The sequence below is a fragment of the Anolis carolinensis genome, chromosome 1, assembly GCF_035594765.1.
Source record: "Anolis carolinensis isolate JA03-04 chromosome 1, rAnoCar3.1.pri, whole genome shotgun sequence".
In the NCBI taxonomy this organism is placed as follows: Eukaryota; Metazoa; Chordata; class Lepidosauria; order Squamata; family Dactyloidae; genus Anolis; species Anolis carolinensis.
Window position 1 is genome coordinate 168,977,885 of NC_085841.1, and position 22,658 is coordinate 169,000,542.

Here is a 22,658-nt window from a genome sequence, read left to right on the forward strand (position 1 = left end):
TTTTTGATTTTTGTATTTGTTTTGTTTTAAATTGATCAAAGGGTGTGACTGTTAGCTGCCTTGAGTCCCCTCTGGGAGGAAGGCAGGGTATAAATAAAGTGAATAATAATTATCTCTGTGCAGGTCATGGACCGTAATAAAGTCTTGATTGATGATGATGATGATGATGATGATGATGATGATAATAATGATGCATTCATGCAGCCATGTTCCTCTGTTGTTAAAAAGGAGGGTCATATTGAAAGCTGCAACAAGCTGAAATTCGTTTTAGAAATTCTCGAAGTTGAACTGGAAGGTAGGCAGAGTGAATTATGTGGTCAATACCAGTCTGACATTTAGGCAGAATGAGACAACTACTTCAGGGAGCATATACTGGGGATCAAGCAGCAGAAGCAAGGCATTGAAGGACATGGCTGTATGTGCCCTGTAGCATCACATGTACCCAGATAGACTGTTGCCCTCTGGTATCCTTTTGTCAATGCCGATGGAAAAGTAGATTACCAATATGATCAGTTCCAGCACATGGAAATAATAGGGGGACCATTTTGTCTTTTGTGTCAGCAAGACACTTTGAGCCAGTCCTGGACAGAGCCAAATTCATTTAGAAATAGCAAAATGGGTTGTGATGTAGAAGTAACTTCCAGTCATTGCTAAAAAGAATAATCTGCATTACATTGGTTGAACCCCATGACTTGCTATTGAGTGATTTCAACTACCACACAACAGTGGCAATCCAACATACACTGCTTCTTCATGTACTCTGAGATCTTGCTCATACCCTTTTGCAGACAGGTTTTGTTCCTTGTGAAGGAAGAAGAAATGGGGGAAAGTTTTTTTCTGATGAATTATGTCTAGGATGCTAAATAGGCACAGCAAGGAGGCAAAGTACCTGAATATGTTAAATTGTACACAAAATCAACCAATCATAGTTCAGTGGGGCGAGGGCCTGTCCTTTCATTGTTAGGGTGGTCTGAGATGAAGCAATACCAGCATCCTGGTAAAGTGGGGGTTGGGTTGGTTATTAAGTTTATAGACCGGTGTCCATCACAGTCTAAGATGGATGAGAAGCCCAAGGAAGAGGAGCATTCAGAGGCCCCTTTTACTTCCATGGTGTTGCAAGGAGGGAAATAAGGATCAGCAGATATCATCCTGAGAGCCAATGTGGTGTAGTGGACTGAACGTTAGACTAAAACTCTCGAGACAAGGGTTCACTTCCATGCTCAGTCATGGAAATCCACTGAGTGATGTTGGCAAGTCACATATTCTCTGCTCTAGAAAAACCCATGATTGCTTCATGTTAGGGTTGACATTAGTCAGGAACAATCTGAAAACACACAACCATAAGATATCATTTCTGTATGGCAATCGGAGATCGTAGCCTGGTTGAAATTTAGGAACCATAAACTTAAAGTCAATTTTTAGAGGATCGAAGGCAGTCCTTCAGTTTCTATAGGATCAGAACATTGACAGTTGATTTCCCCTTTAAGTTCCTGGAGTGTTGAAGCTTTGTTTCAGATGAGGATCTGTCTGGTAATTTACCCTAGGCTTCTTGCCTCCCTCTTACTATGTTTCACCATTCAATGCCTTGCAACTGACTTTTGAGCTGGTGATAATGTAGGTTGTACCACATGTGCTCTGTATGCTTTTCTCCACATGCATTAAAGCCATCAATGTAGTGCTATGTGATAAACATTACGTGCAAACACATCCATAGCTCTTCTTATCTCACTGCCAGGTCCCTTTGAAACTTGATGGGAGGATGCTTAAGACAAATAAAAATAGCCGTCATGTTCTCAGCAAAAAACATTGAGAATGTCATCTGCTGCTGGAATTGTATTTACTTTTGTTATCTAAATAATTAAGCATGTTCTGGATGCAGCACGTTTGGTATGGAGCCATTCAGCAGCAAAATGTGATGAGTGACATTTCATGTTTCTGAGTAACCATATGCTGCTCTTGCTAAAAATGAGCCCTTTATATGTTGCCAAGTCTTTCCTTTTTTTAACCCCCCCCCCCCCCCGAACAACTATGTTGTTTTATTTCTTCCCTAAGAATAGTTCCCATACTTTTCCCCTATAGAAAAAGAGTGGGCATGAGGGACAAATTTCATCCCTCACATCCCACCTCCTACTGGCTACACCAATGCTGCACTGGAAATGATAACAGGGTTGAGGGAAATCGGAGAGTTTAGAGATTAGAAAGAAAGAAAAAAAATGCTTTAGAATACTTTCAGGCCAGTTTTCAAGTGGAAAATAGCCCAGGAACCACAAGTAATTTTAAAAAAAATAGGGAGCTGTTCAGGGACTTGTTATGTCTAACACCTGCTCCAACACCAGCACTGCCATGCTGGTGTTGGAACTACCAGCCTTTGCTATATCCAAAGAATTGTATCTAAGGTGTTTAGCATAACATCTGAAATTCTGCTCTTCTTTTCTCTCATGATATCTTCATAACAACCCTTAGGATAATAACTGGCTTGAAATCACTGAGTGCGTTTCAAGACTGAAAATAGCTTTGACTCTCTAACCTCCCCAATTCCAATGAAGTACTGTAACTACTGGATAACACTTTGTTGTACTTTGTTATATGCTGTATTGTTGCTTCAACCTATGATAACCCTATGAATTAGCGACCTCCAATATCTCTGGTCATCCATGGCTCTGTTCAGGTCTTGCAAACTCAGGGATCAATCCACTTACGGTTTCCTCATTTCCTACTCTCTTTTGTTTAACAAATCATGTAATGATGAGACCTGTCTCCTCATATGTCCAAAGCATGATAGCATCAGTCTAGTCATCTTGACTTCTGGTTTGATTTACTCTATCCGTAAAACTCTTCTCCAGCACCACATTTCAGATGGGTTGAGTCTCATCTTGTTAGCTTTCTTCACTGTCCCGCTTTCACTACTGTACATAGAAATTGGAAATACAGTGGTCTGGCTGCATCACATTTTCATGTTGTTAAATAAACTTCTTTCCCATTATTGATTGCTACCCATAATGGTTGATGATGAAAATATTAGCATTTATGACTTTTGCCAAGCCTCACCCCATGTTCCTACTTCTGTGGCATACCTGCCATTACTTCTTCTCAATACATCCAAATAATCTGTGCTGTCCCTGAAAAGCATCTATGTTCCACAAAAGTGCTGAAATATAAAATACTTGCAAGTCCATACTATTTGTGCTGAGAATGATTTGTTTTTTTTTTTGTTTTTTTTTTATCCAGCAACTTCTTCCCGGGGTGGGGGGGCGGGGAGGAAAAATATCTGGAAAGCTTCATTCAGTGTGACCTTTAACTTGCCTTTCAGTATCCTGAAGGATAGATCACGTGATTCATTGGTGGAGCTGAAGTTATCTTATGTGTTCAGCCCTTTTAATAGGACTCGTCTATGTTTCCAGTGAGTCCTTGGTCTCAATTCCCCATTTCCTGGGACAGGTCACAGCCAAGACTACTTGAAGTTAAAAATAAAGGTGCTAGAAAAGAAAACACATGCATGGCTGGTTTCAAAAAAGTTATATTTATTGGGGTTTTTTACAGCACAATTCCCTTTTTAAAATGAGTTTTGAAAGAAAATATTTCTTTAACTGGGGGAGGTTTCTGTGGACTCTAGGCATCTGCTGTACAGAACTGTATTTTTCTTTAAAACGTATATAAGCCAGGAACTTGTGAGTTGTGCCATCTTTTTAACAGCAGCAACTGGTGGCTCAGATAAAAATGGGGTGGTGAATCTGCTCTCAGTGGGGTAGTGGATCCACTTCCCTAATAAGGGGGAAGGGGGCTCATTCAAAATTTTGTAGACCTGCTTTAAAGTTTAGGCTAAAACCCAGAGCAGATTTTGTCCATGTACTATACTTAGGATAACTACCAGGTTTATTGATTTAATAATGTCCACTCCGTGCAGTCTGGGAATGAGCTTCATCAGGGCTCTGGATTGCTTTCTCTCTCTCTCTCTCTCCCTCTCCCTCTCCCTCTCCCTCTCCCTCTCCTTCTCCCTCTCCCTCTCCCTCTCCCTCCCCCTCCCCCCCTCTCTCTCTGTATATATTGGTATTCAGACACCAGAACCCTGTAGACTTTCCTGTACTGTGCAGGGAGAATAGGAATTTAGGACTGGATGGGAATGGGATTTTTTGGTCTGTAAACTCTGTTTAAGTATAGCACTTGGATTAAGTGTGGTGAAGAAGTGCTAATTTGCAACATTTGATGGACAGTTATCCCCATTTGAGTCTCCTTGTGAAGAGAAAAAGCAGGGTATAAATAGACATAATAATAATAATAATAATAATAATAATAATAATAATAATAATAATAATTACCATCATTATCATTATTCTGTGGTGACTCCCATATCAATGGGTAGGGAATCTTCTTTGGTCTTTACCTCTAACTTTAAAGATGCTTTTTAAGGTATATAACCAATCCCTAAGTTTAATCAATTGGAAATTTCTTTTAAAGTTCAGACATAATCTGTTCCTGAAATATGGACGTCTTGTCTGGACGTTCCCAGAGGGTTAGATTAGGTCATCATACCTCTTCAACTATCACTCTCAACACTGGGATGTCACAGGGCTGTATGCTTTACACTTTGTACACATATGATTTGAACCCCCATCCTTCTGAGCAATACCATTACCAAATTTGCGGATGATACAATCACAATGGGGCTTATATCTGAAGAGGATGAGTCTGTCTATCAGGATGAGGTGGATCAGCTGCTCTCGTGGCACAGAGACAATAATCTGGTTCTTAACATCAGTATGACCAAGGAGCCAGCATTGTCCATAGATGCCTCCAAGGTCATGTGGACAGCATGACTGCATGGAGTGCCGTTACCTTCTCGCTGGAGTGGTACCTATTGATCTACTCATATTTGCATGTTTTCAAACTGCTAGGTTGGCAGAAGCTGGGGCTAAAAACAGGAGCTCATTCTCTCCCATGGATTTGAACCGCCAACCTTCCAGTCAGCAAGTTCAACAGCTTAGTGGTTTAATCCACTGTGCCATTGCAGTCCCATTTATATATATTATCACTAACACACACATATATACAGACATATATATATAGAGAGAGAGGTGGGAGAGGGCCCGTCAGTTATGTTTTAAAATTACAAATTATCTAATGGATAAGAACTTCAGCTTTCAAAGAAACTGCAGGTCCCTATCCAAAAGCTAGTAAAAAACAAACAAACAGATACTTAAATGGCTTCTGTGGCTTTTCACAGAGGCCCAGGGGACATGGCAAAGCATTTTTCAGTGTTAATCATCTGGCAGAGTAACAAACAATTGCATTATACCCTGTCCTTTCATATTTTATTTTATATCAAAAATCAGAGGATTCCATTAGGAACTGGCCAGACTGGGTCATAATCTTGTTGTTGTGGTTGTTCTTATTGGACAGAAGATAGTTGGATAACACAAATGGAACTGAAAATGAGTAACTCACTAGATGGAGATGAATTGTTCTGAGCTAGGAAAAGCAGAGAGATCTGCAGCACAATTGGAAATCCCATGTAACAGCATAGAGTGAGGTAAACAGTATATCACAATGTTAGGAGTCTGTCTGAATCTCTCCTGCAGAGCCTGTCATGAAACACAAAAAGGGAAGAGAAGACTGGTTCAGAATAGATTCGTGGATTTTTTTTCTTAGTAAGACAAACAGAGAAATATCTGTTATATGAAATACAGACAACAGATCTAATTTGCATAATTTTCTCAGTGTGAGAGACACAGAAAGACTGCTACCTTAAATAATAAAAAATACACTGGGAAACCATGTTGTGAAACTAGGTCTTGATCAGCCATGGAGAGGTTAGTTGGCAACCTCAGGCAAGCTGAACTCTCTCAACCTCCAAACAAGGCAACAGCAAATGCCCTCTGAATAAATATTGACAACAAAATGCCATAAGCATGTCAGGATGATCATAAGCCAGAGTTGATGTGAAGCTATAAAACACCATTGGCCAAAAATCTGCAGTAGTCAGGGGCCACAAAAACAGCCAGCAGTGCATGTGACTCTGGAACTTCATTTTGCCTACCCATCCTTTATAAGAATTAGAACATAGATGTTTAGAATGACCAAATTTAACAGCTCCCTTTCAAAACTTCCTACAGCTTCCCTTTGTAGAAGACGGATACCATTTTTTTCATAATGGCTTGGCCAAAGGTCGACGGCGACGCAGTCTTCAGCACCAGCTTCGCTTAGAAAAAGATCCTAGGGTAAGTGACTTTCTATTTTATTACTGTTGATTACTATCTTATAATATATGTATATTGAAATCCCTTGGGCAGCTTTGAAAAGGAATTACACAAATCCATGGAGGATGAAGCTACCACCCACTACTGGCCATAATGGCTAAAACAGGTTACTTTCAGGAGGCCATTAACCTTGAATTACTAATAGAAGAGAGCTATTGCCATCATGTTCCATTTATGGCTTTCCTGAGAACATTTGTGGGTCACTTCATGAAACAGAGTTGGTAGGTGTTTCATCTCATCCAACAGGTCTCTTCCTTGTATATATTTATGTCTAATGGTAACCAGTCAATCCCATGTCTCCATGGATTGTGAATCTGTTCTATATCCAGGAGGTTGAGAAATTATCTAATATGCTCAAATGTATATCCCAAATTGAATCCTTTCACAGTGCAGAGTTCTAGAAGTATGTATCTACTTCACTTACAATGGCTACATCCTAAGAGATCTTGGGACTTGTAGTTTTGTCAAAGGTATCAAAATAGCGGAGTATTTTATATTACTTTTACCAACAATAACTCCACCAATGTATCTTGTTTTTTTTTTTGCAATATTTTTATTGATTTCCAAAAAGAAAGAAAAAAAGTATACAACATAATAAGATACAAAGAAGAAAGGACACACACAAAACAAACAAACATAACATAATCAAATTAGACGACAGATACTACTTCCTACTTCACTACACTACTTCCAACTACTACTACTACTACTTCACTACTACTACACTACTTCCTTCCCTCCCTTTGAGGCTGAGCTTCTTCCTAAGTTGTCTTGCATTCCATTTGGTAAAAAGAGAAACTTAAGTACCAAGTGCTTATTTTGTTTACAGAGACTATTTATTCCTTAAATTATTTCTCTACCTTCTCACACTCTTTCTGCAACTTGCTTAGAGATCCCCCTTCATTATACTAGTTAATTTGTCCATTTCCATTGCTTATTTTAATTTTGGTTGCCAATCATAGATAGAAGGTACTTCTGTTATTTTATTTTCCTTTTTTTGCCAATACTGTCCTTGCTTTTGTAATCATATACATAATTATTCTTGTAGGTTAATTGATTTGTATATCTATCATGTTGAGAAGACACAGCTGTGGTGTAAAATCTAATTATAAGTGTAAAATACTATTAATTGTATTAGTATCTTCTTCCAATAGTTCTTACCTCTATATTCTTTTATTGGTTCTATTTTTTATCTTTCTATTAAAAATGGATACATCTTTGCTTATTTCTTATCTTTACTGCATCATGCTTTTCCTTGAAGAAGTTTCCTCCATCTCTCATTACCTCAAAAACAATATGATATAGAAACCTTTGTGACACTATGATGGGTCCAAGTTTAACCATGGCTGAATTGGAATTGGCTGATTCCCAGTTCCATTCTGATGTTGTAACCACTACACTACATGTACTTTCACATCCCACTCAATATCAGGAATACACATGATGCGCCTGCCATTTTGAAAAAAGGAACGGAACAATCAATCAGCCAAATTCTTGACCAAGAGCATGCCATCAGTTCTATTTTCATACACTAATAATTTTAGAAGAAGAAAAAACATAGATGAATGAGACTTCTGGTGTACCTATATGTAGCTTTAATCAAATTTGATGCCAGTTTAACCACCATGGCTCAAAGTTATGCAGTTTTACAAGGTTTTTAGCCTTCACTGCCAAAGAGGGTAGGTACAACTCTCACGATTCCATTGCACTGAGCCTTGGCTGTTAAAATGGGTGTTGATCTGTATACATTCTACAGTTTAGATGTACCCTACGTCTCTCAGAATCATCCACTGAAGCCCAGCACTGCTTCTGAGCCTCGTGGATGGGTCACTGTCAAATCATGTGGACTCCCTTTCTACCTCCCCAGACCTTGCGGTGCTGTTGACTGGGCTTGCACAAGAAAGTTGGTAAGCTTGATCCTTTGCTTCTTGCTTTTTCAGTGCATTGATGTTGCACAAATAGAACACACCCACATTGAGGGCCCTCATGCTAGATTTAAAGCCAACTCCCACTCAGAAATCATACTTTCTCTCCAACGGGTACTTCTCACCCTGGGTTTTTTTAATCTTCATGTCTGGAGACATAGGGACAAGCAGCAATTCACTGAAACTTCATTCTGTGTCATGAGACTCAAGATTCCTATTTTTAAAAAAATTGTATCCAAAACAAGTAAATAGCAAATAACCTGGCATGTAAGAAAGGATACATTTAAAAGCAGTAGAGGCATCTTGTGTCCTATTTAATCTGATTATTTAAAAAATTGAAGTTGCGTGTCCTCCAAAAGTCTCCATATCTTCTCTGTGCCCTTTCCCTCATCTGTAACCTTCTTAAATTTCCCTGTTAGAATCATAGAGTTGAAAGAGACCACATGGGCCATCAAGTCCAACCCCCTGCCATGCAGAGAAAGCACAATCAAACCACCCCTGACAGATGGTTATCCAGCCTCTGTTTAAACACCTCCAAGGAAGGAGTTCCACCACACTCCGAGGCAGAGAGTTCTACTGTTGAACAGCTCTTCCAGCCAAGAATGAAAATATATTACAGCATTGAATGTTTGCCACCTTTTGTCTAGAAACCACCCTGAGTCCCCCTGGGAAGATAGGGTGGGTTACAAATAAAGTTGTTGTTGTTGTTGCTGCTATATATATAATGGATATAAGGAAGAATTCCTATAACATAATGAAAAAACTATCTTAATGAAGTTTATGCAGGTCTAGTCTTAGGACTGGAAGTCATGGGTCCTGCAGAATTACAGTTCCCATCACTCCTAACCAATACAGATAATCGTGGAAAATGTTGGGAACTAAAGTTACTTCAACAACATTTGGAAGGCCACAGAATTCTCACCCTTAATGCAGATGTGCTAAAAAGAGATCTAAATATAGCTACGGGGGACTATATGTTAGTCCTGAACCTCTTGGGAAAACATACAGAAGTTTCAAATCAGTATGGACTCTTCCTTGAAAATAAGTTCCAAATCATTCCAAAACATATTTTTAAAACCCATTTTCAGAGTGTAGCTGATTGATGTCCAAAGATGATAGGTATTTAAGAGATGGAGTAATGATTTTGTTAGAATTGAAGACTTGGAAGTTTTCTATCTTTGGGCTCCTTTCAAAATATGTAGTTGAGGAATAAGGAGGCATAAAAGAAATGAAGTACAAATAGAGAAAAGGTACACAGGGTTATAATACAATTGTGTTCATAATTCACACTGAATACCTCTATTGGGGGAAAAAATAACTGAAGTTGAGATGGAAAACAAACAAAAAATGGCAATTCAAATGGTCTCAATTCTCGAGTCATGAGGCACAATGGGACCACAGCCTGCACAGCGTCAACTCTCTTATTAAACTAGAGAAGTGAAGATAATTATATTCCTTTACCTGAAAACCATAAAAGAGCCAAATATCAGAAAACATTTCTATTCCCAAGAGAAGTTGAGAGAAAATGAAAATGAAACACAAGACACTAAAAGCCACAGGCTGCTGTGGAAGTTATTAAGAGTGTGGTTTTTGGTTTCTTCCAGCCATTTACTCCAGGAATGTTTCAGGATCAATTCTTTTTCATTTTACAGCTTGGCTTGCCCCTACTGTTATTGTTTTTGTTCCAGATTCCTCCCTCTACGCTTCTTTTCTAGCAGCAACAAAATAAGGCATGTACAGAGACAGTCCCGGATTGCAAACATCCAACTTACAAACTAATAGTTATGAACAAGGATGAGACAACAGGATGGTCCAAAGTGGTATGGACTTCCTTTATAACAGTGGTTCTCAACTCGGGGTTTCCAGATGTTTTTGGCCTTCAACTCCCCAAAACCCTAACAGCTGGTAAACTGGCTGGGATTTCTGTGAGTTGTAAGCCAAAAACATCTGGGGACCCACAGGTTGAGAACCACTGCTTTATAAGGTCTTTAACCTTCTCTGCCAAATAGTTTTGGTGCCTCATAAAAGTACAACTTTCAGGATTCCATAGCATTGAAGCATGGCTGTTAAAGTGGCATCAAACTGCATCCATTTTATAGTGTAAATGTACCTACAAAGGACCTGCAGCAGAGAATATGCAGCAATGTGGGAGGAAGAGGAGCACAGAAACAAAAATGAGTGCCTTTCTTTTGGAACTGGAATATAGTCCATGTAGCTGAGCAGCTGTTTTTCTTGTCTCTGCATTTGAGCATGTGTGTGACAGCAAAGGCGGTGAATGTGGGAAATAAGAAGTGAGTACAGATTGCTAAGCAACATATGTTCATTAAATTAAGAATTCCAATAACAATTGCCCTTCTTGCTATTCCCTCAATATTGCACTATGTTTAAATGATGACGTATAAGACTTAGTAATTGAGGAAGGAGTTACACATTGATTATATGAAAATCATCTTCCCGCACAGCGAGTTAATGGTAAAAATGAATACAAACATTTTTCAACACACATTTCCAAACTAATATAGTTCAGAAGCAGACTCCCATAGAGACAGTCTGTTTTTTTTTTACTGTTTAGTGATTGTAATACATTCACAAATGTTAACAATGCATAAATACATTCAAAAGAGGGTGAAAATACTTTTGTGGGATGTGCTAATAGAAAAGTAGAATCTTTATGGAAACAACTGAGAAATAACACTTGGCTTGAAACACAGTTGTACCACAACAATCAATATATCTTATTTCCAGTTTTAGTTATATAAAGCCTTGTTGTTGTTGTTGTTGTTGTGTGCCTTCACATTATTTTCAAACTATAGCAACCCTAAGGGAAATCTATCGTGGAGGCCTTCTTGGCAAGATTTGCTCAAAGGGGATTTTCCATAGCATTTCTATGAGGCTGAAAGAGTGGTAACCCAGTGGGTTTCCGTGGCCAAGCAACAATTCGAACCCCAGTCTCTCAGAGCTCCTAACAATCTAGCAATCAATCAGCTACATCATTCTGGTCCACATGGAGGCAGATTTATTTTATGCAATTTGATTCCCCCCCCCCAAAAAAACCACGACATTTTAACAATGTTCATTAAATGTGTCACTATGAACCTGTCCACATGCTGTATTGTTTCGCTGGCAGTTGCCAGTGAAACAGCAGGCATGTGGGGTGACTCGTGGTGTCCTACTTGCCCTCATCCCTCCTTTCCCCATCATATGGTGGGGACAGGATAAGGCATGTAGGTGCCCTGTCCCTGTCCCCAACATATGGGGAAAGGAAGAAAAACAGAGCTACCCAAAATACACTTTCCTTTCTGTTGTGGCAGAGGAAGCATCTTGCAATGTTTCCCCTCCACTTCAGGATGAATGAGGACAGGGCCAAACCAGTGTTGTTTGGTGGCATTCAACAGGCCCCGACTCGTGTGAAGAGGTCCTATGTGTTCCCATTTTTTATTCATATGCATCCCAAATGATAGTGTTTGTACATACCATTTGTATTCTTTGTTTCAACAAAGTACAGTTTGTGTGGCAACAGCTTAAGTGCATTGGGTGGGACATCCTCAAGTTTCTCTGCAGGCCAAAAAGTGTGATCCAAAACACTGGCTCCCAAGAAAACCATGTGTGCTCCTGTGCTCACAGGACTGAAATGAATCCCTAGACTTGCAATGCTACCTTTAAAAAGTAATTTTTACAGTTGTAATTTAGAAATACTTAAAAGTGGGCACAGTTACCTAACTCTCTCCCATTTCTCTAAAAAGGTAATAATAATCATAGTTAAAGTTAAAGTGGTGTCAAACTGCATAAATTTTACAGATGAACTCCAAGAGACAATTCAAGCTGCTTGGGTATCATCTGGCTACAGTAAAAGAGAGCTCCTGCTCCCACCTTATTGTCTAGCTTAGTCTTTGGAGATCCAGGAAGGCAGCCAGATGCTGCTTAGGTGCCCCACATCCACACCTGGTCACTAAAAGATTGTGTTTGTATTGGGGATTGTATGCCCCTTAATACTTGGTCTTATAATAATTTTCACTCCAAAAGGGCTTATTTTCAGAGGTTGGCTTATTTTTCCAAATTGACTTTTTCATGAACTGTAATTTGGGGTGGGGTGGGGGGTTGAAGTAAGGATTATATTTTGAGTATCCAGAAAAATCTGGGGCTTATTTTTTGGAGAAACAGGATAGGAAGCCGCATTCTTGTTGGGGGTAAAAACAGTCGCCCAGTGGAACTGTAGGGATGGCATGTTATGCTCTGCCTGTGTAAGGTGGGATCTTAGCTGGTACAAAATCTGAAATATATTGTATACAATATTCCCCCCCCCTCCTCCCACTCCTCCTCCCTCTCATTCTCTTTTGTATTGCACATTAATACATTTTGAAAACTGAACTTCTGAGTGTTAACATAATGACAAATCTAGCTAAGATAAGCATTACACAGCAATCACACACTGAGACAGGTTTTGGAAATCATATGTTTATGGTGCTGGATAACACTAGAAATTGTACACTGGGGCAATCTCAGAAAAAAGAGAACCGAGCACTAAAGTAATTGAAATGTATAATGAATAAGGGGAAAAGCAAACTTATAAGTAGAAAAATCTGCCTATTTAACAGAAAGCTTTGCCTCCTGCTACTACCTATTAGCGGTCTGATCAAACTGCAACCTTTTTCATTATCTCATTAATCACATTGGCAGCACACAATACACTCAGAAGGCAACAGCCAGGTTTGGTTACTGCGGTTTCTGCACCACGGTTACTCTGTATTTCCACCTGCACAGGAAAGTTATATGATTAATAATGGAGATATTTATCAAATAGATTTCCTCTTAAGATATATTTACTTTCCACAAATCTGGGAATGAAGAGAGGCATTTATAACGCTTAGAAATACAGAGACTTTCAACAGCAACATTAAGTAAACTAGCTCTATCTGAATAAGTGAATGAGTCTACATGAGCAAGAAAGCCCAGACTTACCATGAATTGACTTCTGGCTGTCATCACTACATTCTGGTGACTGTCATGATTTTTCTAAGTTAAATTACCTTTGCTCAATTTCAGATCAAATTGGGGGATGCTACAGAGTTCGCTGAAAGATCCAGATTATCCTACATCTTAAGGTGGCCACTCCTTCTTCCTGGCGACATTCCTCTGCCAATCTAATAATGGGGGTCCCACAATGGCCAGGAACTTCCTTGGAGCACTGTGTTCAAATGGGTCATGTACCCTGAGGTGACAGTTTAGTTGGGGCAATGTGACTGTACCATGTATGTGACAAATATGATGATGTGATTTGAATGAAATTGTATGAAAGATGTATGATTGGGGCATATAGACTAAAGATGCCATCCTAAGATTGAAACCTGGAAAACTACACAAAAAGTAGAATTCATGAATTGTAATTAAAACTTTCTAAACTGCTGACATTGAAGACCAGAGGCAAATGATTAACTCTTCATGGAAAACAAAAGAGACATTTATTCTTTTAAGTTAAAGAAGTCAAAACAGTGGCTCCTTATGTTAAGGAAAAAAAAACCCTACATCGGTTAAGGAAGCAAACACAATGCTCCTTAAGAAGGAAAACCAATTATCAGTTAGGAAGAAAAGCCAACATCTGTCCGAAACTGATGGAGACAGCAAGTTTTAGCTGGAAAAAAACCTGTCATTCATTTACAACTTCTTGGAACAACATCAGCAAGAAATATGCAACGTAAAGCATATTCCAAAATTGTAGCAGACAGGAGGATTCTGGTCCACCTGCCATCTTCTCCAAGGTATGGAGGAAGGTGGTGTATTCGCAGAATGGCAGGTTTGCAGGGAATGCAATCTGGCCTGTGTTCAGCTCTCTTTTCTAGGAGAAGGAGGAAGAGATGGTAATGTATGCATGTAGGAGTGAATATATGTGTGTGGCTGTTTGAGTAAAAATACCACATCCCTGTTGTTTGTGTACCCAATACAGCTATATGTAGTCTGTGTGTCTATTTTTTTCTCTATATTGCTCTGTGGTATACTCTGATTCAGTGTGAACTAAGTCAAAGAACCTTTTTTAAGGTGACATGTAGACACCACACAACAGGCTTGGTAGGATGTGTGTGGTCATTCCCAGGGTCAGTTGGATCATTTCTGTTTTGGACTGGCCATGGATGTACTGGCCAGTGTAGATGTAACCAGGAGTGTAGGTGAAACAATGGGAAGTTAAGTACTGGAAGACTAAATCAGAATAATTATGTTTAACTAATGGGAGGGAGGCAATACAAAATTTAGAGGCTCCAACTTAGAAGAAGGATAGGGATGCTTTGGTCAGTGGTGCCCAGAGCAGGTCCAAGGTAATTTTCAAGTATAGGCAAACAGAAATTTTGGCACCCCCCCCCCAAAAAAAACCCAATCACTGAAAAATAAAAGCGTTGGATAAGCAAAAATGTTGGATAATAAGGAGAGATTAAGGAAAAACCTAAATAAAGAACAACACTCTGAAAACCGGGGAAATCCAGACAAGAAGCAATCAGAGACAGCTAACACCTCCCAAAAAAGATTCTGCCAGGCAAGAGGAAGCCAGACCTTGAAGCCACAGGATAATTAAATGCTAATCTCCCACCCTGGACATTATTCCACAGACAAATAAACCCCACTTGCCTTGCTTCCAACAGATGGCAGCGGGCTCCAGAGTGCCTGACGTGGGCTCCGGAAGGCCTAGTGTGGGCTTCGGAAGGCCCGCCTGGCCCACTGGAAGGCCTGATGCCGGCTTCCAGAGCCCGCGCTGGGCCTTCCAGAACCTGCGTCGGGCCTTCCGGAGCCCACGTCGGGCCTTCCGGTGGGCCGGGCGGCCCGAAGAAGGCCCGCAAGGCCTGAAGAAGGAAGCGGGGGGTGGCGCCATCCTCCCAGGGGCCTCAACTGTGCCCCTGGAATGATTGCGTCACAGGCGACTGCCTAAATGGCCTCGCCGGTGGACTGCCTCTGGTGGTGCCATTCAGAATAATTAACACCCAGTCCCATCTCAGCATGACATGAAAACCAGTGTGATGCAATGGTTTGTAGACTGGACTTCAACTCTGGAGAGCAAGGTTTGAATGTTCACTTGGATATAGGAACTCACTGAATAAACTATATCAGTAATGCTCAGGTGGACATGTCAATTTCCATCTCTATTTGCTGTAAAAATGTGACTGATTCAGCCCCTGCAATACCATTTTTACTATTGGATCTTGCTTCTTTTCAACTTGCTAAAGAGATCCCTGGGTGATCATCCTGAACAAAAGGTGATGAGCAAGGAAATACCAAATTCCTTCTTGCACAATGCATCCATAAGTACATAGGCAAGTTGGCAAAATACAGGTTAGCAAGGATTACTTCTTTTTTATTTCATCAATTAATGATCCCAAACATTTTCCTTAATTAAAATTAAGTCAGAAAAAGTGTTTTACTGTGCAATTACAATCACTGTGGAATTTCCTTCTCTGGAGGTTTTTAAGCAGAGGCTGGATGGCCCTCTGTTGGGAGTGCTTTGATTGAGTGTTCCTGCATGGCAGGGGCTGGACTGTATGACCCTGCTGATCTCTTCCAACTCTGTGATGCAATCACTGTAAATATCCACATTTTGTCTTGAGAGCTAAGGCTGTCAGAGGGACACAGCTAAACATAAACATGATTGGGACAACACAATTATTGGTAGGCATCATAGAGATTACTTTGTGTTAGGTATGTTAGCAAATATGAGAAATATAACAGTACAGTTTTAAATTATCATGCTACTATCAAAGTTTTTGCTTTGTTTATGTTACTATAAAAGCTGTTATTTAATGTCTGCCCTTTGTTGCATAGAATTAGACAGTGTGTGTGTGTTGTTTCTGAGTAGCAATGTCATTGAACTGATGACTGCATAAAAGAGTGAAATAAATTTCTAGAACTGCATCACAAGCTGAATTTTAAAATTTTGCTGACCTGACCTATATAACCATTTTCTGAGGAGTTGATTCACAGCTCTTTTGTTCTCCAGGAGGGTAAACTGTCATGTAGCATACACAGATTATTTCTATCCTGAAATCCCTAGAGAGCTGAGCATTGCCAGATATAATTATATTTGGATGTTATAGGTCTTGTAGCAAAATAAGCAACAATGACTATTTGGCTGGTGTGTTATGTAACACTGCAGTGTTCGGCTGAACAATAACTGGATCCCTCCCACCTTATTCCCTCAATTCAGTCTCTTTTTAGCAGAGGGCTAACATTTTATTTTCAGCCTCACTCATCTCCTGCTAGTGTTAATTAATGGCCTGATCCAGTGTCTTGCTGTATCAGAAAACAAGACTCTTGGATCCAACGCAGCAAACGCAGTGACAGATGAGCCTCGCAATGACGTCATGCCATGTTCATAGGAAAATTTAGAAACCTTGCTGCAACACAGGTTTGTGCCAAAACAAATGTTAAAGTCTAGAGCATCAGGGACTGTTTTCATAAAATCCCATCTGTTTGGCTTCTAAATTTAAAACAGATGCAACTGGAAGCTCGTTGAGCATCTACCTAAGACCTGAAGTTGCATAGTGACACAGAGCAAAATTCTGTCATTACTATCACATAAGTAAATCTCTGTTCTTTCAGGGATACAGAATCCATAATGATAATAAAAGAAACAGTGTTTTTAATGTATAAATTAATTTTCATCTCTCTGTAACCTGCAATTCATTTACTAGGTAGAAGATTTCTCTGTGTGTAGGTGTGTATGTTCCTTAATGTCATCTGTCAACTCATGAATTTCATTGAGTTTTCTTAGGCAAGGAATACTCAGAGGTGGCTTTGCCAGTTCCTTTCTCTGAAATAGCCTACAGCTCCTGGCAGTCATAGTCTCCCATCAGGTACTAACCAGCGCTGAATCTCCTTACCTTCCAAGATCAGGTGGGATTGGTGCCTTTAGAATATTTAGGCCCTTGAATCCCCTCTCTATTGTTTTCACTGGAATATAGATGTATACCTAAATGTGTTTTCACTGAAAACAATGAACTGCAGGTAGACCACATGTCTTCCCAGATGTGCATTTGGTGGTGGTTCATCTCATTGGCAGGGATAACTCACCTTAACTTCCAAGATCGGATGGGATGTGGTATTTCATCTATAAAAAGATGAAAAAAGAACAAATTAGTGCAAGCAAAACATCCCAAAGAAGTCAAATTTTGACAAACAATGTCTTGGTGCTTTTTTCTCCTATCCATTTCAGAATTTAAAACAATAAATAATTGTTTTTGAGAAATAACATAAAACTAAAATGGTATTATATTGTTCAAAATGGACCTGGTTTTATTTTCTTGTGTGAGTCCCACTTTCATTCTTCCTTGGGTGGCCATCCCTCCTTCATATTTTTATTCTGAAGATGTATTCTGAACACAGATCAAACTCATGCCTGGTTGAAGGCAAAAAAAAATTGTAGGAAGAGATTATTAGTCAGTGGGAGTTAGATGTGCTGGGCTGTAAATCCCATAAGTTTATGTTGTCTGTGAATGGCTTATGGATATTTTGTGGAAAGTTGTTTTTGGCCATGCTTAGGAGATTTGAGAGTCCACTTTGCCACATTCTAGTGGCTAGCCTAGTTACATCTCAATTGTTTCATCGATTCCTGGTCTGGAACATGTATTGCTTCGCACATGCTTTTTGTTTTCCCTCTAGACAAGTGCAGCATTGATTTGAACCAGATCCTACTCTTGACCTCAGTGGCTTTTGCAGATTTCCACACTCCAGTGTGATGGGTTGTTATTACTTTTGTTATTACTGTCCTGTGACTGGAGAAAATCATCATTTGGAGCACAGATGACTGGGCAACAAATGGCATTTTGAGTTCTTTGTGTGGCTAAGATGCAAACAGTTGCTGCCTTCAACTTTGACTTATTCTTATCCTATAACACATGGCACCAGGAAATGCAAAGCCAACTTTAAGAAATGTGGCTACAAAGTGGAATCCATGACATGTGAGTGTGGAGAAGGGCAAACCACAGATCACTTACTACAATGCAGCCCGAGCCCTGCCACATGCACAATGGAGGACCTTCTTATAGTAATACCAGAGGCACTCCAAGTGGCCAGCTACTGGTCAAACTACATTTAGTACAATGCCAAGTTTTTTTACTTTGTGTTTTCAAATGCATCACCATATTTCTTAACCGCCTCTCTTCTAGGTGGGTTACAGCATAGTTAAAACACATAAACATTATAAAGATTCTATAAATGCACATATTAAAATATATTTCAATAAAAGATAACATATTAAACTGTATTTCTATAATATACATATTAAAATACACAAAACAGAGATTAAAACACAGGACATACATTTAAAATCATGATTAAAACTAGCCGGGTAGGCCTGCCAGAAGTGATAGGTCTTTAGATGGTTTTAAAATTCTGACAACTCATTTAGCTTTTGGAACTCTTCTGACAGGTCATTTGACAGTATTGGGGTGGCTGATGAAAACGTCCTTTGGGAGACAGTAGCCAGTTGAGCTCTGGCAGGCTGGAGTAGCCACACTACAGAGGACCTAAGTGTGTGGGGCAGATTGTGTGGGAGAAGGTGATCCTCCATCCGGGCTAGATTTTGATTCAATTTATTGATTAGGGATTCAACTGGTTTGTTAGTGATGCCAGCCATAGAATTGTAAGGCCTCCTGGAATTTCAAAGGACCTATTTGCTTTTCAGGGCAGATCATTTTAATAGGTCCTCCACTCCTGCAGGGGTAAGTTGTAGCTGCAATACTAGCCCTGACCAGAAAATGCTCTGTCCATGACAACTCAGAGATATTGATAACCTCTGCCCACAGATCTGTATGTTCTGAGTTGAAAATCACATCAAGGTTTGTTTTGTTTTGTTTTTGTCAGGAGTGACTTGATAAACTGCAAGTTGCTTCTAGTGTGAGAGAATTGGCCATCTACAAGGATATTGCCCAGGGGATGACCGGATGCAAGGGATAGGCCTATGTTTGTCATGGATACTATGAATTCCCAAGCTGCACCTGACAAACTGGCCTCCAGTGGTATGTAGAAGTCACCCTAAAGCAAAATTCTGGGTGACCCCAACAATACCTCCGAGACCAGTTCTGTGTAGCGTCTCGGCCAGAAAGTCTGTGAGGAAGTGGAGTGGATGGTACACTAGTCTATCCCTGGTTTTCAGACTCAGGTACACACAATGTGAATCAGCTCCCTAGTAGGGAATCTGGTCAGATTAAGGTGGTCTTTATAGGCCACAGCTACTCCACCCTGCTCACTTTCCCTCACCTGCTCACTGTCACAGTCTCCTGCTCGAACGGTCTGAGCCCAGGTTGGTCCACTATCATCCCTCAGCCAGGTTTCAGTGAAGCATGCCAGGCCAGCCCCTTCACCTTTGAGAAGATCATAGATGATAATATGTGTCTTATTCTTAAGTGGCCTGGCATTATTTAAGAGCAGTGACAGGTTTGGTGGTTTGCTTGGCTCATTCTCCAAGTTCCCCAGGCTGGCAGGGTGATTGGAAGGTGAGATAGGAATTAAACACCTTTTTCTCTTTCCTCTACGAGGACATGTGACACTGCCATCACCATATCTCCCTCTGCCCTACACGACTTGTATTGCTGCCTCAGTTTCCATATACATTAAATTAAAATACAGGGACAAACAAACAACCAAAAGAAAAAAGGAATAAAACAAAAGACAAATTATAATACATTAATGCAACAATACTTAACATTTAATAATGAGTGTATTCCCAGGCCAATTTAATAGCAAGCCCAGAGGCACCCTATTCATACCAGGGGACTGCTTAGTAAGCCAACTAGATGGGTCTGGGTTCTGGGTTGCCCTGTCACTACTACCTAGTCCTTCAGCTGGCTGTCTCACCACCAGCTGGTGTAACAGTCCCAGAGTGACCAGTATCCATCCAGTGTGCTACTTTTCTACAAACATAGCATATAACACATTAATATAGAAGGAGTCCCCCCAGTCTTTGTGAACACAACTTTATACTTGCTTCCTCCTTGGAAACTGATTAGTCACACCAAGATGAAATGGACCTGGGCTGTAGTCTACTCACAAGAAGACCAGAAGCAAGCAACAGAAGAGCTGGATTGAGATGCTTTTGCCTTTTCTGCAGCAGCAGCAGCAGTTCAAGCTGCATTATAATGACAGAATGAAAGTCCAATGCTTACTCCAATGCTTCAACTGCTATTCCACATTGGTTCTCTAAGCTAGAAATGCTGCCCCATTTATGGATTCCAATTTTCAAGGTAGCAAAAGCAAGATAGCCTTTTCGGTGATAGCAACAAGATTAATTTAAATGGCTAATGAAATTGTAGGACAAGTTGCAACAGTGTCTGCTCCTTTCTTTTCCCTGTCCTTTTTAATCATGTCATTTTGCTAACAGGCGGGTAGCAAGGTTGCCATATTATTCAAATTATGATGTTATTCAGGAATATGCCAGTCTGCCAAGAGTGGCATATTCCTGCTTAGAGTGATAGCCAAATGAAGTCCTTGCAGAGAACAGTGAGAATTGCATGGCAGTGAGTGATAGATGGGACATGCCTATCATTCCAGCCTTGAAGTATATGTTTCCTTGCAACTATATGGACTTCAAACACTCTGTTAGAATCTACATTATAGGAATATAACTTAGCAATATGTGAACATCTGTGACCATCAAAGACTTTAAATCATAACTTTGGTCCAAGAGAAAGCCCCCCACAGGACACACCCAATAATATGCCTTCAAGGAGAGATTTTTCTACAGCATTGCCAACATCCATCTAAGCTTCTTTTCCAAACATACAGTGCAATGTCCAATTATCTCCAAATATTATTCTCTTTGGCTGATGTAATTTCAATATTATACGCAGAGAAACAAGAGAAGTGGTATTCTGTTGATTGAGTTATATGGGACATTACACTTCCTTGTTTCATTTCATCTTAAATTCCTGAGCATCATACTTACTACATGCCAAAAATATTTATAAACAAGTGTTGTCGTTTTAGATTTCTCCAAAGATTCAATTAATTATAGTACATGGGATGCGGAAGTGTTCAAAGTTGATGGCCCATGAAAAGGAGTGCTATAATTGCAAATACTGTCATTCAGTGCTAAATAATATTTAAACTGCAATATAGAAATTGGCAGAAATCGTCCATGAGGTCCAATTAGATTGTCTAATGTATAAATCTAACATTCTAGAGCATTTATCCAATTAAAAAGGCTGCCTGTTTATTTTTAAGTTGTCTTGGGGACAATTTAGTACAGCATATGCATTGGCAACCAGAAATTGCTTATAGCCACTATGATTTAGATTTGGGTATTGATCTAAATCCCTGCTCAGCCAAGGAACTGCACTGGGTGGCCTTGGAAAGACACACTCTTTTAGCCTAAAAAACCATTAATGGTTGGGTCATCATTGGTTCGAACTGATACCATTGATTCATAGCCCACATTTGAGGACAGGCATAGTTTTTTTTTGTTTTATGTGGAGGGGGGAGGGAGTTGTTATTGTATGCAGAATATTTATTTATTAATTTATTTACAGCATATCTACCCCACCTTTCTCACCCGAGGGGACTCAAGGCGGCTTACAAAACTGGCAAAATTCAATGTCAATAATACCAAACACAGTATCCAGTTTTTGACCCCTATGGAATCTGGAACTGCTAGATTATGTAAAATTGGAGCAAAAAATATATGTAAAAAAGACATACAAATCCATTCTGTTTTATCATTGATCCCCATCACACAAATGCACACATATGGACAAGCTTAGCAGTATATTCATTTGTTAGTCTGTCCCTCAGAAAACTAGGGTTTGTCAATGCTTGTCTTCCTAGAGGAATAACAAGGACTTCATATGCTACATTTAGCCCATCTAACATGGTTAACTGCAGCACAACATCACAGAGAACCACGCATAAATGTGTGATGTGGAAAATTTTCCACAAAAAACCACAGCAATGATATTTTTCTAGAATATTTTCCCTTTTGGAGAACAATTATCCTTGAATATGAATCTAAGCTAGGTATATGTGTACATGTGTTTTCAGTTCACGTATTGACTTCTGGTAATCCATGTACTTCATAGGGCTTTCTTAAGGAAGAAAACATATAAAAAGGTAAAGGTTTCTCCTGACGTTAAGTCCAGTCATATCTGACTCTGGGGGTTGGTGCTCATCTCCATTTCTAAGCCGAAGAGCCGGCGTTGTCCATAGATACCTCCAAGGTCATGTGGCTGGCATGACTGCATGGAGCACCATTACCTTCCCGCCGGAGTGGTACCTATTGATCTACTCACATTGGCATGTTTTCGAACTGCTAGGTTGGCAGGAGCTGGAGCTAACAGCGGCTTTGAACCTGGGACCTTTCGGTCTCCAGCTCAGTGCTTTAATGCACTTCGCCACCGGGGCTCCAAGAAAAAATATACATTATGTTAATTTGTTAATAACGTATTTCTTTAATAAAAAAAACCATTTCTTTAAACTGACAAAACTTAGTTGGTATTTAAAGGTGAAAAGC

The 22,658-nt window shown here is 39.8% G+C and overlaps 1 protein-coding gene and 1 long non-coding RNA gene across 2 annotated transcripts in view; one reads left to right on the forward strand and one right to left on the reverse strand.

The window, feature by feature from the left end:
* The window catches only part of pcsk2 (proprotein convertase subtilisin/kexin type 2), a 138,266-nt gene that overhangs the window by 23,697 nt on the left and 91,911 nt on the right, over window positions 1-22,658 (forward strand). Inside the window, exon 2 of the mRNA XM_062958452.1 lies at window positions 6,111-6,215. Within this exon, the coding sequence (XP_062814522.1) occupies window positions 6,111-6,215 (105 nt within the window). The remainder of the gene's footprint in view (window positions 1-6,110; window positions 6,216-22,658) is intronic.
* LOC134292887 (uncharacterized) overlaps window positions 4,281-22,658 on the reverse strand; it is a 63,608-nt gene continuing 45,230 nt past the window's right edge. Inside the window, exons 4-5 of the long non-coding RNA XR_009999995.1 lie at window positions 17,228-17,264; window positions 4,281-5,579 (exon numbers count right to left, since the gene is read on the reverse strand). This is a non-coding gene — a long non-coding RNA (uncharacterized LOC134292887). The remainder of the gene's footprint in view (window positions 5,580-17,227; window positions 17,265-22,658) is intronic.